Source organism: Phascolarctos cinereus, unplaced genomic scaffold, assembly GCF_003287225.1.
Source record: "Phascolarctos cinereus isolate Bilbo 61053 unplaced genomic scaffold, phaCin_HiC Scaffold_5;HRSCAF=322, whole genome shotgun sequence".
In the NCBI taxonomy this organism is placed as follows: domain Eukaryota; kingdom Metazoa; phylum Chordata; class Mammalia; order Diprotodontia; family Phascolarctidae; genus Phascolarctos; species Phascolarctos cinereus.
The window spans coordinates 20,535,503-20,550,568 of NW_027555958.1; the positions used below are offsets into that span (position 1 = coordinate 20,535,503).

The 15,066-nt window shown below is 47.2% G+C and overlaps 1 protein-coding gene across 1 annotated transcript in view; it reads right to left on the reverse strand.

The window, feature by feature from the left end:
* STX1A (syntaxin 1A) overlaps positions 1-12,695 on the reverse strand; it is a 39,058-nt gene extending 26,363 nt beyond the window's left edge. The window contains exon 1 of the mRNA XM_021005845.2: positions 12,565-12,695. Coding sequence (XP_020861504.1) covers positions 12,565-12,594 — 30 coding nt within the window. The 5' untranslated portion in view covers positions 12,595-12,695. The remainder of the gene's footprint in view (positions 1-12,564) is intronic.
* Positions 12,696-15,066: the final 2,371 nt, after the last annotated feature.

Here is a 15,066-nt window from a genome sequence, read left to right on the forward strand (position 1 = left end):
GGAAACTGAAGCCCAGAGAAGGGAAGTCACTTTCCATAACAAGGCAGTTGGACATAAATGGAATAGAAATTGAACCCTATTTTCAATGCACTGGGGGGGCTGATTACGTACAAGGAGGGTTTGATCAATGTGGAGATGTTAGTTAAGTGAATCAATGACCATTTCTTAAATACCTACTATATGCCAGGCACTGTGCTAAGCGTTAGAGATACAAAAAGAGGCAAAAGACAGTCCCTGCCCTCAAGGAACTTACAATCTAATGGAGGGGAGATAAGGGATAGGATCTAGAGAGAGATAGGCTATTTTGGGGAGGGGGTAGCAGAATGGAACACCTCATGCCAGACCCTAAGGAGGGGGAGTCAGGCCATCTTTTCACCCTCATTTATTTTCTAAATCTAGCTTGAAAATAAAAGCCAATCCTACCAGACCAGGAGTGGCCAGACCCTGACCTTGGTGCTACTGATGCAATCTTGGAATCCTTGGGTTAGGGGCCTTGTTGGGTGAATCTTCCACTTAGAAGCAGGTTTCTTAGCTCCCCTTCACACGTGCTCCTCACCCTCCTCTTCCCAAACTCTAGGAACCAAGAGTTGGGGAATCACAGCCATACTCTGCAGGGTGTTCAAGGGTACCCAGAATACAATGATATGGGATGAGGGAGGGAAAGACAGGATGTGTAGACCCCTTCAGTGCTTTTTCTATGGGACCACTTATTTTGATCATTTTGGGGGGGGAGATGTTTTAGGGTCAATACTAGGTGGGGGAGTCACCTGAGATTCTCTGTTTAGAACATGGCATAGAGTTCAATTATTCAATGATATTAATAAGAATAAGAGAAGTAAGAGGCAGAACAGTGAGTGCCCTGGAAGCCAGGAGGACCTGGGTTCAAGCCCTGCCTCTGACACATCCTGACTGTGTGACTCTGGGCATCACTGAATTGCTCAGAACTGCAGGCATCTCTTAAGAGTACAAAGTGCATGGAAAATGCTGATCTGCAGCAGGAGGAATTCCCTCACTCTGGGAGTTCCTTACGCCAATGAAAACACAGGTCTAGCCCCATCTCCTAATAAGAGAAGCTGCATACTTATTAGCTATGTGATCATAGGCAAATTAATTAACCTCTCTGAGCCTCAGTTTTCCCATCTGTAAAATGAGAATAAAATACCTGTTTTGTGAAGCTCCAGTGAGATAACAGATGTAAAGCATTTTGCTAACTTCCAAACGTGATCTAAATGTCAACTATTCTCAGGATCATAGATTAGGGACTGGAAGAGATCTTAGGGGCCAGCAAGTCCACCCTGCTTATATTGGCAGGGGACACTCTCCTGCCTTCTTCCCTGCCATCATAGGGTGAGCTCTTCCTCTTCCCTACCAGTCAGATCAATTATGAAGCGCCTAAGCCCATGGGATCCTAGATCTCCAGCTGGAAGGGACTTCAGCTCAACCCTGCATTTTACAGAAGGGGAAACTGAGCCACAGAAAAGTTAAGCGACTTGCCTAAGATCCTACAGATAGTAAGTGGCAGAAAGAGGACAAGAGCTCATGTCTTCTGGCTCCAAAATGCATGCCTTTTCCCATTATTTATGGTTGTTCAGTCATATCCGACTCTTTGTGACCACATTTGGGATTTTCTTGGCAAAGATATTGGAATGGTTTGCCATTTCCTTCCCTCTTTTATAGATGAGGGTTAAATGACTTGCCCAGGGTCACACAGCTAGTGTCTGAGGCAGGATTTGAATTCAGGAAGACAGTCCAGACAGGGTGCTTTGTGCGCCATAGCGCCACCTAGATGACATCTTTCCATCTTGCCACATTGCCTATGTTAGAGTTGTAAGGCACTGTGTTTGGTGCTGGGAATATAAAGACAAAAATGACGTAGCCCTTGCTCTCTTGCAGCTGACATTCTCTTAAAAGTCCCAGCAGCCTACATTCTCAAGCACTTGTTCAAATCTGACCTTTCGTATGATGCTGAGTTAATTTTTATTTTGTCCAGGCAGCCTTCCCTGACCACCTGGCCCATATGGACCTCTCCTTTCTCTCTGACCTGCACGGTGCTCAATTTAGCCCTTAGCTCTCTACTCTTCTGTAGTATGTGTGTGTGTGTGTGTGTGTGTGTGTGTGTGATCTTACGTCAAGGGCCCTAGTCCCTACAGAACTTACTCTTATCTCTGGTGGTTATGATGGAAAGTTACTTTTGTGGTGGCCCGGAAATTTTCTGTCTGGCCAGGTGACCTGGGTAAGTTCCATCACAGAACCTGCCTAATTGACCTTGAGTTGGAGTGGGGAACAGCTATGGTCTCAGCCCCTTTTAAGTAAGCATTTCGGTGTAGTTAAAATGTCGAATTTGGAGACAGAAGACCTGGGTTCAAATCCTAGCTCTTTCTTTTACTTCCTGTATAATCTTGGGTAAGTTACATCCCCTTGTTGACTCTGTTTCCTCTTCTGTAAAAAGAGGTGGTTGAAACAGATGACCTCTAAGGCCTATTCTAACCCTATGTCTGTAACCATACAATCACCTATATTAATGGTTTGCCCCATGGTCTTCTTTCCTTGGATAGGATGCACTGCTATGAGGGCCTAGATCCCACTCATCCCAGGGTCCAATGGAAAGCCTTCCCTTCCCCCAATGTGAAACAGGAAAAGTAACCTCTTCTCCCAAGTCTCTAGTTGAGGATGGTGTAGGAGGAAGAAAGGGGGTGAAAAAGAAAGGGTCTGTGACAAAGGAAAGAAACTGGGTCCATGGCTGTGGAGCACTGAGGGAATGTGCCAGCTCCTTTCCCAAGTGCGACTTTTATAAATAAGCTTCCCATCTCCTTCCAAATCTGGCAAAGGAAAAGGGGGTGGCGGAAGAGAGGGAAAAGAAGGAGACGAGCGAACTGCACATCCATCCTTCCCGTGGCTGGTGCAGACAGCATTCCTGTCCTCAAACCGAATCTGTCTGTCTTGGAAGGAACTAAGTCTTCCCATTCTTTCTGTCCAGATCAAGTACTCCTTTCCTAGAACATATCTCTCTCCAGCTCTGAGCTATTTTCTAGATCTAGAACTAGAAGGGGCCTGACCTCACCACAGGATCATACATTGGAGCTAGTAGAGACCTTGAAGAGCGTCATGGGATCAGACTGGCAACCATAATCAAATCAATGCTTCTATCTGTACTGCTGTGTCCGTCTACCTTATGGCTCCACTCACTGCCCCTGGAGCTTTCCAAATGAAAACATTCCTAGTCACCAGTTCCCTATGTTGTTTCCCCTTATTAGAGTGTAAGCTGTTTTAAGGCAGGAATTGTTTTCACTTTAGTATTTGTATCCCTAGGGCTTAGCACAGTGCTTGGGACATAAGTGGTCAATACATGCTCATTCATTCATTTATTCATTCATAGGTCTGTTAACAAGGAGCAGTCTATTGCTCATTCCTAGCTAGAAAGAACCTTACAGGTCATTTAATCCAATCCCCTCATTTTACTGAGGAGGAAATTGAGGTCAAAATTCAGTGGCTTGTCCATGACCGTATAGATGGGAAGAAGCAGCAGAGTTTATGTCAGAGGAGAAACTTGAACCCAGGTCCTCCTGGCGTCAGGGCTGGCTCTCTATCCATTAGTAGTGTCAAACTCAAACAGGAACAGATCCCTCCCCAAGCCCATACGGACCTAGAAAATCACAAAGTGACATTATCTACATTTTCCTGTATTTTTATTTATTTTGCCAAACATTTCCCAATGGCATTTTAATCTGGCTTGGATGCACTGAGTTTCGCAGTGAGTTCGACACCTCTACATTACACTACCTCTGTCTCTCTCTCTTTTTCTTTTCTTTTATAAAATGGGGGGAATATTAATCTCATTACCTTCTTCATGGCAGTAATTTCAAGATGGTGGCTCTGGAAAACTGAAATGGCTAAATGAGCCAGTGAATCGTTAGTATCGTATTCCTCACAATGCCAAGCCCTCAGTGCATGATCGATAACTACTTATTGATTGACTGACTGATTGATGGTTGCTGGAGCTTGGGAGACAAACTACAAGTGGGAGATCAGAGAGATGGCTCTGCCCTGTGGCCCAGAACCAACGGTCCCTCATGATGACTGAGTACGTGGCCTCCGTAGTGTTTTCTTTCCCAAAGAGCTTCTACCACTATTTCTAGTCATTCCTTAATTTATTCATCCATTCATTCAACATTTATTAGAGCACATTGTGCACAGGCTCTTATATAACTCAATGAGGGAGGTATGGCAGGGATTACTCTCCCTGCGGTACGGTAGTATGGTTTTGTTCATTTATTCCAACTCTTGACAGAATCACAGAGTTAGAAAGGCTCTCAGAGGAAGTCTAGTCCAACCCAGATCCGAACAAAAATAGCCTCTCTTGAATTCCCCCCAAGAGGCCACCCAGCTTTTGGCTCAAAGGCTTCCTTCCACTGAGGGGGAACCCATCCTTCCCTTCCTCCTCGACCCCTCCCCTGAGCCACTCATTTCATTTTGGATAGCTCTAATTCTTAGAGAGTTCTTTCCATTAAGCCTAAATCCACTGCCTCCACTTCTACCCTTTGGGACCGAATACAAGAAATCAAATCCTTCTTCCCTATGACAGCCCTTCAAATACTTGAAGACAGCTCTCACATCTTCCCCTGCCTCCCCCAAAGACTACTCTTCTCCAGGCTAAACATTCTCATTTCCTAAAACTGATTTCCAGGTCATTCACCATCCTGATTGCTCTCATTTACATATTCTTCAGCTTAGCTATCTAGAATGGAATGTGGTAATCTAGATGTGGTCTGACCAGGACAGAATGGTGAGAGCATCACTTCCCTAGTCCCCCAAAACTATAGTTCTTTTAATACCTCCTGTGACCAACCATATTATCTTTTTAATTTTTTATTTTTAGCTGACATATTACTACTGACTTATATTGGACTTGAAGCCTACTAAAACCCTGATATCTTTTCAGATAGTCTGCTGCCTATCCATGTCTTCCTCCTCTTGTAGTTGTGACATTGATTTTTTGAACCTGAGTATGAGACTTTACATTGATCCCTATGAAATTTCATCTTATTCGCTTCATCCCAATATAGAGATCTTTTTGGCTCATGCCTCTGTAGCCAGTGCATTAACTAGCTATCCCATCTGACTTAGGGTCATCTTGGAAATTTGGTAAGCATGTCATCTATGCTTTTATTAGTCATTGATGAAAATGTTAACTAGAGTGGGGCCAAGCATAGATCCCTGTGTCAGTCCGAGTTGGTATGGAATGATAACCTTTGTTTGGGTGAGGCAACTGGGGTTAAGTGACTTGCCCAGGGTCACACAGCTGGTGAGTATCATATGTCTGAGGCTGGATTTGAACTCAGGTCCTCCGGACTCCAGGGCTGGTGCTCTATCCACTGCACCACCTAGCTGCACCTTTGAGTCCAGCTACTGAACCACTTCTGAATCCATCTAAATGTATCATCACTGACTAGCTCCTAGATTTCCATCTTAATCCACATGAATAGAATGAAAGATTCTATCACTTGCTTTGTTTAAATTTGGGTAAACTATATCTATAGCAGCTATCTGAGGCATCTAGATAGCACAGATAGAGTATGGGGCTTGAAGTCAGGAACAGCTGAGTTCAAATCCTGTGTCAGACAAATGCTAACTGCATGACCCTGGTCAAGTCACATAATCACTGTTAGCTTCAGTTTCATCATCTGTAAAATGAAGACAATAATAACCTCCAGGGTTATTGTGAGGATAAAATGAGATAACATATGCAGCACTTGCAAACCTTAAAATGCTATATAAATAGGGGCAGTCAGGCGGTATAATGGATAGAGCACTGGCCCTGCAGTTAGAAGGACCCGAGTTCAAATGTAGCCTCAGACACTTACTAGCTATGCGACCCTGGGCAAGTCACTTAACCTTGATTGCCTCTTCCCTCCCCCCCTCCCCCCAATGCTATATGAATGCTAGCTATAATCATATAATAGACCTATCAACCTATTTATCATGTTAAAAAAAGAAATTATCTGGTTTGACTTGTTCTTAACTAAACTGAGCAATCTTTGTGATTGCCATTTTCTGTTCTAAATGTTCACTAAACATCCCTTTAATAATAGGTTTTGGAATTTTATAAGGAATCCAAGGCAAGCTCACTGACCTGCAGTTTATAAACTCCATTTTCTTCCCTTTCTTGGAAACCTGAACATTTGCTTTTCTTGAGTCCATGGGTCCCGCTTCCATTTCAATAATCATTCAATGCTCACTCATGGGGGGTTAGCAATCCTAGCAAGTTCTTTCAGGGTGCTCCCTGGGGACTGCAACCTGCACTCATCATGGACAGCTAGTCTACCTCCTTATTTATCCTTATTATTATCATCTGCCAATTAATCGTTTTTGTTTTCTCCTTTCCAGTTTAAAGGTCATTCTGCTTGGCAGAGAAAATGGATGCAATGTAAGAGTTAGCCTTTCTGCCTTCTCTCCTTTGTTGGTTATCATCACCCCATCCACACTGTCCTAGATCTTCTCTGATCATTCCCCACTCCCAACCTCCTGCTGCTTCTGAGCTCCCTCTGGGGATGAGCAGAAAATGTTTAATCTCTCTTGTACATGACAATCCTTCTAACACTTAAAGACAGCTACCATGACCTGCCCTCCCCTTCATTGTGCACCCAGTATTTTGTGGGATGGAAAAAAGAAATATAAGATACCAGATTCCTGCCCTCTGGGAGGTCACAATTTTAGTGGCAAGATAAGATACATATGCAAACAATTAATTTGCCATGTAAGGAAATTTATGCTAAGTGTTAAATATGAGGATCAGACAGTAGTTGCTGAGGAGGGCAGAGCAGGAAAAGATCAGTGGCCACTGGAACTGGTCAACGAAGGCTTTATGGTGGTGGTGGAACTTGAAGGGTGAGTGGGATTTGGATTGGTGCATAAAAAGGGATCTAGGCCTTTTCTATTATAGTGAGGTAGAATGAAAAGAGAAGCTAGGACATCTGGGAGTACGAAGAACTGGGTTCCAGTCTTATGATGGTTGCTAGAGTACAGTGAGAGATAAGGTTGGATTGACAGAAGTCAGCTTGCTGAGGGCTAAGTACTGGAGAAAGGATTTTGGACTTTATTCATTACACAAAAGGAAAGGTATGATAAACTTAGAGATGGAGGGACCTCATAAGCCATCTAGGCCAATACCTTCCCCCTCCCCCATTTTACACATGAGGAAACTGAGGCCCAGATGGGTTACTTATCTTGTCTAAAACTTACATTTTATAAATCATAGGAACAGATTATACATCTAGCACGTAAGAGGTCTTAAAGGTCATCTAGTCTAACCCTTCCCCCTCTAATTTTACAGATGAGGAAACCAAGGCACAAAGAGATTTTAAGTGTCCAAGTTTCAGAGCTGAGCAGGTTCTTTGACTCCACATTCAGTCTGCCACCCTAGATCTATAGCTGGAAGGCTCTTGAATCTAAAACCCTATTTTACAGATTAGGAAATTACATTACAGAAAGGTTAAGCATTTTGTTCAAGGTTACCTGCCTCCAAAGCCACCCTCTTCCCACTGTATGAGGCTTCCCCTCTTTAGACAACAGACAGAAAGGTGATTTGCCTGAGGTCATTCAGAAAATCAGTTGACTGAGCCAGCTTGGAACCTTAGCCTCTTGGCTACTAACCCAGATGGTCTTTCTCTCAGAATAAGCTCCCAGTGTCTCATGAGCTTCAGACCCTCTGGTTCCTGGCTCTTGGCTTCCCAGGTTGAGGGTGACAAAACCTGGCACAAACCAGTGCACTTGAGAATGCTTGAAGAAGGCAGGGGGTGAAGAAGATTCAGTGTGGCCCAAATGAACTAGAAAACCCAGATGCCAGGGTGGCAAGGGGGTTGCACCCACACCCAGACCCAGGGCTCTGGGGTCTTGGTCCCTCTGAAGCTGTTATCCTGAGGCAGGCCTGAGGGCTAGGCCTGAGCCAGAGGCTGTCCTCTCACTTCTGGGCCCGCCTGCTCCTCATTAACCCAGTCAGTAAAAGTAAGATGGGAAAGGCAAGGACAGGGGTGTTGGTTATGGTGGGGGCAGGATTTGACCAACCCCTTCATTTTACAGATAAGGAAACTGAGGCCCAGAAAGATGAAGGGCCTGGCCCAAGAATCCACAGACAGTAAGTGGCAGAGCTAGGATTTGAACCTGGGGCCTGTGATTCCAAACCCATTGCTCTTTTCACTGTACTATTTACTTATTTCTTTTTTGGTGAATTTATTTTTCAATTAACAAGTATTTTTTTTTTCTCCCATTCCCTGGCCCCCTGCCCTTGAAAAGAGGTTATCTGCCCTCTATGTGATCTTGTGATCCAGATCACCAAGAAAATAAAAACATGGACAAGTGAGGACTTTATACGGGAAGATCATGGTCCTGGCTCCCAATGGGACTCCCCCTCTTCTGCTCCAAATGTGAGGCCTCAATTGGTTTTCCAGAAGCAGTGATGGGCTGCACTGAAACATCCACACTCTTGCCCAATGCCCCCTAGGGCCGATAGGGAACACAACACAAATATGTATAAGCACGCAAAACAAATCCCCAAATTGTCCATGTCCAAAATATATGTCTCATTCTATCTCTTCAATCCCACAATGCCTTCTTTAGGACCCAGGTAAATGACGTAGGACTATTGAGTCAGAGGGGACCTTAGTGGTCATTGAGTCCCACCTCTTGTTTTTCATTTTTTGTTCTTATATATACCCAGTGACTAGCACAGTGCCTGGCACATAGTAGGTGCTTAATAAATGCCAGTTGATTGCTTAATTAATTTCACAGAGGCCAAATTTTCTATGACATAGTGGATATGCTTGGTAAGAGCAACCAGGCTAAGTTCTATGTTGCTTTTCTACACTGACCTCACCGTGTAACCTTGGGCAAGTCACTTAACCTCTCTGTGCCTCAGTTTCCTCAGCCACAAATGGGGGTTCTATCCTTTCTCTGACCTACCTATGTCACCCACAGAGTTGCATGAAATACCGGATGTGAAAGGTATAGGAGGCTGGCTAGTGTAGAGTGCACACCCATCATCCATTTGTAGATTCTAGGGTACAGAGACACAGAGGCTGCCTATCATCCCATCCAGGAATTCTTCCCCTTTACTTCTCCATTGACTCTCTCTTTCTCCTCCCCCTCACTTGGAACACACCGAAGCTGTGTATTTCACAGTCTCTTTCTGTGAAGGGTCAGGGGACTTGCCTAAAAATAAGCCCATTATACATTTACTCATCTATGAGCTAATGCTGTCTACCTCCTCTTAGGAATTACCACTGAGCAGGCAAATAGGAAACTCTTGGACAACCACAAACCCAGGCTGGGGAAGTATTTAGAGAATTAACAACTCGAGAGACCACATCTTTTCCTTTGGAATCCCAAGTCACTTAGAACAGGCCCCTTGGTGCAGAAAAAGGGTCCAATGCTTATACCTTGAGGGCAGCTTCCTCATCCCTTCCCAGACATGGGTGCCACCATTTAGAGGGCCCTGAGCTGGGCAAGGGGCACCAGAGGGAAGAAGAAGGAGGCTCCTTGACTTTGGGGGCCCTGGATTTCATGATAGAGAGCCCTTCGTCGGGTGTGAGATGGAGTGAGACAAAGGCCCCATACTCAGAGCTGATGGAGAAGACAGTTACCTTATATTCTCTATGATCTTGTCCAGACCAAGGTTTACAAAGCAAGAAAACAAAACCATGGACAAGTGAGGACTTTCTAGGGCTCCTGACCAGACTCCCCTTCTTCCTTTCCAGCCATCAAATTCGAATCCTAAATTGTTTCTCCAGCAGCAACAATGGGCTGCACTGAAGCATCCACACTCTTGCCCTATCTCACTTGTGGTCAATAGGGAGGGCTGGTGAGATTATTTGCGGGGTAGCAGGTAGGTCTGTGGCCAGGGCTAGGAGATTAATCTATTCTCAGGGTTAAGAGACAGTCTATGGCCTGAGGTTAATGGTCAGTCTGTGTCCTGGGGCTAGGGGTTAATCTTTGACTCAGACTCGGTAGGGTTTAGTCTATAGATTGGGTCCACAGGACAGATAAGAGGGCTTTTTTTTTTTCTCTCTTTCCCACCATGATAGGATTCTAACAGGGCCAAGTCTCATTCTGTGAGAAAATGGTCCCAAAGCCAATGTCAAGAAAGAGCTCCAGGGCCCACTTCTCCCTAAATCCTTGTCTTTCAGAGTTGAGAATACAATCTTCTAGCCATGAGCTTCCTTCTGGCCTGAACTGGAATTAAGCAGACACTAGGAGTAGGGGTGGAGGAGGAGAAGACTCCCAAATCAGCACAAATAAAATCTTTTTGGACACTGACACCTAAATGGCTCAAACTTGGTTCTTGATTCCAAGCTGGCAGCCTCAGGGTGACAGAGCTAGAAACCAATTACAGGGGACAAGGAGGGGTTCCCCAGAGGCCCATGCCCCAGCAGAACCTGACCTGTTAGTTTTTTCCTGGGATGGTGGTAGGGGAGGAGGAGCAGCAGAGGCTGAACCCATAACAATGCCTTGTAGGCTGTTTTCAGGGTGAAGGCTTCCTGTCCTAATTACGACTTCAAGGGCTTGGAGATCAGGAGTAGCATACATGCACGATGGTTCCCACACCATATTTCAGCATGGGGTTCTAACTTCCAGAGACAGATGAACAGAGAGGCTTCATTATTCTGGATTTGGTTGAAAGGGTTGGAGTTGCAGTTGGAGCTGGATTTATTGCCAGAATCCCTTCCCCTGATGGCCATTTTCAAATTCAGAGAAGCCCTGGTCCCATCTGGCCCCCACGTTCAGGCAGTCATTCAACACAATGTGAATAGACACTACAATGTGAATAGACATTCCTTTCCACATTTCTTTGGTATCCTCAGCACATCTCTCTCTTTCTCTCCCTCTCAAAAGAATTAACAAAAAGATCAAGAAACTGGGGGTGGGTAAAAAACAAGGGGTACAATTCACCATCCCCTGGATAATTAATAAGGAGTTGGTGGCATGGGGTGGTGACTCCTCAAATGTGGTTCAGGTGAGCACCTCCCCCTCCCGCACTCCCCCTGCTCTAGAGCTTTGAGCATTTGAGGTTGCTATGAAAGCAGAAGCTCTGTCTTCATCATCCATCCTTTTATTTTCCTCAGCACCTGGTACAGGGCCTGGCATACAGTAGGCACGCCATAAGTATTTGCCAAATTGAATTAGGGAGTTGAAGCTAAAGAAGACAGGGTTACTCTCTGGAAAATTTCCCAACCTACAAAGCTTTCTCTTCTACCCTCTCCTGGTTTAGAGAGAGCAGGAAGCCTTGGTATAGGGCAAGATGCCACTATCAGGACTTGGACAAATGTACTAGGAAACCTCGGAGCCCTAGAAACACAGCTTGAAAATCAGATTGAATTTGGAAAAAATATAAATGAATCTGTCCAGGGACGTTGAAATAAGACTAATGTTGGCATGAGAGGCCCCAGAGTGTGGAAACCTGGGAGGAAAAACTGGGCAGGTAATTGTCCCCGTCCCCTGTTAATGGCAGCAGTGAGGGAATTTCCCTTCCCTCCACCCCCTCTGGATGGGGCCTGCTCAAGAGAAGTCTCAAGACCCCAGGCATTATTGCAGGAGGAGAGATGAGGTTGTGGAGACTGGTGACAATCAGGAGGTGGTGGGGCGGAAAGGCCACATAAAAATGCTAATCAGAAGTAGGGGGAGGTCCCAGGAGCCCCTGCACATAGTGGTGGGAAGTGGCCAAGGGGGAACACAGGAAGCTACGTGTCCCCCTTTACTGCATGGGGGCGAGAATCCAATTCACAGAAAGCAAGCAGAGGATGTGAAGGGGAGGGAACCAGCAGCCACAAGTGTCTCAGTCAGAGTGAAATCCAAGCTGAAGAGAACGGAAGCAAGGCGTCCGCAAGGAGGGGGTCTGCACCCACCGGTGGTTCCCCCCCCCCTTTTTTTTCTAATGACAAAAGGCACCAAGGCCGAAGTGGGAGCCCAGGTGGCCCCCGCCTCCTCGATCTAGGAACAGTCTGTCCCTCCAGACAGCCCCATTTCCGGACCTCGCCCTGGGCTGGGCACATAAATCTTGTTCGCCCTCCCCCAGGCCCGAAGAGCTGTCTGGTAGTTCCTTCTCCCACTCCCGCCCCCCTCCCCCCAGCCCCAGAGGGCAGCACCTCGGACAGCTCCGGGAGCCTGAACTCGGCAAGGAAGTGGGGGAGGAAGGCTCGAGGAAATCTGGGGAGACACTCACCTCTTTAAGGGAGTCTAAGAAGACCAGCAGCCATCGGAGCCTAGGGGCTAAAGCCCTAGGCGTCACCCCCAGAATCCTCCCCCCCAAATAAAAGGAAAAAAGAAAAGTTTCTCCGGGCCTCTAGGGAGGTTGAGGCAGCCACCCCCAGTCGAAGGGCAAATGGGGAGCAAGGACCAAAGTCTCGGGAAGGTCAGCATGGGATGGGGGTCGGCCTGGGACTCCCCCACCCCTCGGAGGGAAAGGTAGGGGGGCGCGCCCGCCCTGGGCGTGTCCCGGAGCGAAGCCCCGGTGGCTGGGCTTCTCTGCTCCGCCCCGTCTGGGCGCGAGGAGCCGGGCGCAGGGAGCGCACTTACCGTGCGGAGCTCCTGGGTTCGGTCCTTCATGCTCCCGGGAGTGGAGGCGGCAGCTTGGGCAGCAGGGGCGGCAGAAGCGGCGGCAGCGGTGGTGGCGGCTCCAGCCGTCTGGGCTTCGTTCGCATGCGCGACGGCGGCCCTGCAGATGCGCAGCACCTCCCCCGGCCCCGCCCCGGCCCCCGGGACCCTCTCTCGGGGACCCAGGCCCCGAGCACCCCGCCCTGGCCCCGCCCCTCTCGGGAGCAACCCAGAGCTCGGGCCCGCCCACGCCCCTTCCTAGAGCCGCTCGGTTCCTGGGAATCCCGGCCCCGGCACTCCCTTCGCTGGGCCCCTGCCCCAGGGGCTCCAGCCCAGCTCTCACCCCCTTATTTCACCGGCCTCGACCTTGCCCCGTCTCCTGTTGAGTCTACCTTACCCAGCCCCTGGGCCCAGTCCCCTGCCATTGGAACCCATATCACCCTGCCCATCCTCACCCGAGGGAACCCCTGCCCTACTTTCCCCCAATTTTAGTTCTCCCCCTCCCACGGACTCCACCTCGTCCCTCTTCCTTTCCTACAACCTGACCTCACCAGGCTTGATGCAGTACCCTCCCTCCTCCGTTTGTTGGGCAGGGTCCTGGACTGAGATGTTCAGAGGGTTACTTTCTCATAGAATGACAGCTGGGGCTCACAGTGACCTGGAATCTGCATGACCTTGAACAAATTACTTGGACGTCTCCGAGCTTCAGCTTCCCTACTTGAAAATAGAAGTGGTGGTCCCAATGACTGTACAGGTCCGTTCTGAGGCTTACAGTCTATCATTCGTCCCTCCAAAGTGAGCTTTCCTTCCCCAGGCTACTCTGGTTCTGGGTTAGCAATATGTCTAGAGGCCCCATCCCAGCGGTGAGGCTGCCCCAGATGCTGGGGACCTTTTGGAACTGCCAGGGAGTCATCGTGGGCTCTGACCAGTCAGTGGATGTTTCTTGAAAATGTATTTTACTTAAGGCACTGTGGGACAAAGACAATTTTAAAGAGCCCTGTCTCCAGCTCCAGTTCTTCCCCCTCTCCGTTCTCAACCCCCTTAAGGGATGGAGGCAAGACCATCTGTTTTCAGGGCCAGCTCATTCAGATCTTGCCCTCCCCCGTGGGTTGGGCTCTAGCCTTTTAGCTTTGTTCTCTGGTCCCAGTCTCTGCAGACCCAACGACATTTATTCCCTGTCCAAGTCCCCTCCTTCACCCTGGGCAGACAAGGTGTTGTTTTGGCTCTGTGTCACTTCCCTGTATCCCTGCATGTCCAGTCCTGGCTCTTCTCCCAGAGGCCAAGGCTGATGCCAGCCTTGGGGCTGTGCCCACTCTTGCTTGTCCTCCCTCTAAACCCTGGCATGAGGCACATGAAGATTTCTCATCATTTGTTTAAGCAGAGGTGCACATTAACAACAATTCAGCACATCAGTCATTCTGTCTCTTCTCTACCCCACCCTCTCAGCTCCCTGCTGAGCATTGTTAGGGCAGACAGAGAGAAATGGGTACAAAGTACCAACCCTTGTAGAAATCTCCTGGTCAGAGGAAGACATGGCCCCTACTCAGGAGATCCTCCCATTTAATGGGGGGTAGACAGAATAGTGACAGACTTTAGAACTAGACAGATTAAAATTATATGAAAAGTGTGTGTGCGCTATTGGAGGGAACAGAAGCATAGGTTTTTCATGCTGCCCTTGTGGACTAGATGTGGCCTAGCTGATAGGAATTTCAGGTGGATTGGGGATTTATTGAATGATCAATCCCAAAGAGGTTTGTACAGTGGATGGAGAGCTGGGCCTGGAGTCACAAAGACCTGACTGGGTTCAAATTCTTCCTCAGGTATTCATCAGCTGTGTAGTTATTATTGTTGTTCAGGCATTTCAAGTCATATCTGACTCTTCACGGGGTCATTTCTTGGCAAAGATATGGAGTGGTTTGCCATTTCCTTCTCCAGTTCATTTTACAGAGGAAGAAACCAAGGCAAACAGGGTTAAGCAACTCTCCCGGGCTTGAATAGCTAGTAAGTATCTGAGGCTGAATTTGAACTCATCTATCTTCCTGCCTCCAGGCTCAGCACTCTATCCACTGTGCCACCTAGCTGCTGTCCAGCGTAACTCTGGGCAAGTCATTTAACCTCTAAGCCTCAACTTCCTCATCTGTAAAAATGGACATAATAAAAGCAGCTTCCTCACAGCATTGTTATGAGGATCAAGTGGGATAACAATATAATACATTCTGCAAACCCTAACATGCCTTATAAATGTGAGCTATTATTAATGCACTATTATTAATTAATTTAATAAACATTATTATTGATTATGATTATTAATCTCACATTGGAGGAAGGTCTCCAGCGGAGTGCCTCTAGGATTTCTGCTGGATGTTATGCTGTTCAGCATTTTCACTTGAATAAAGGCACAGATGGTATGTTAATCAGACTTAGGGATAACATCAAACTGGGAGGGGTAGCTAGCAAAATGAATGACAGAGCCAGGCTTCAAAA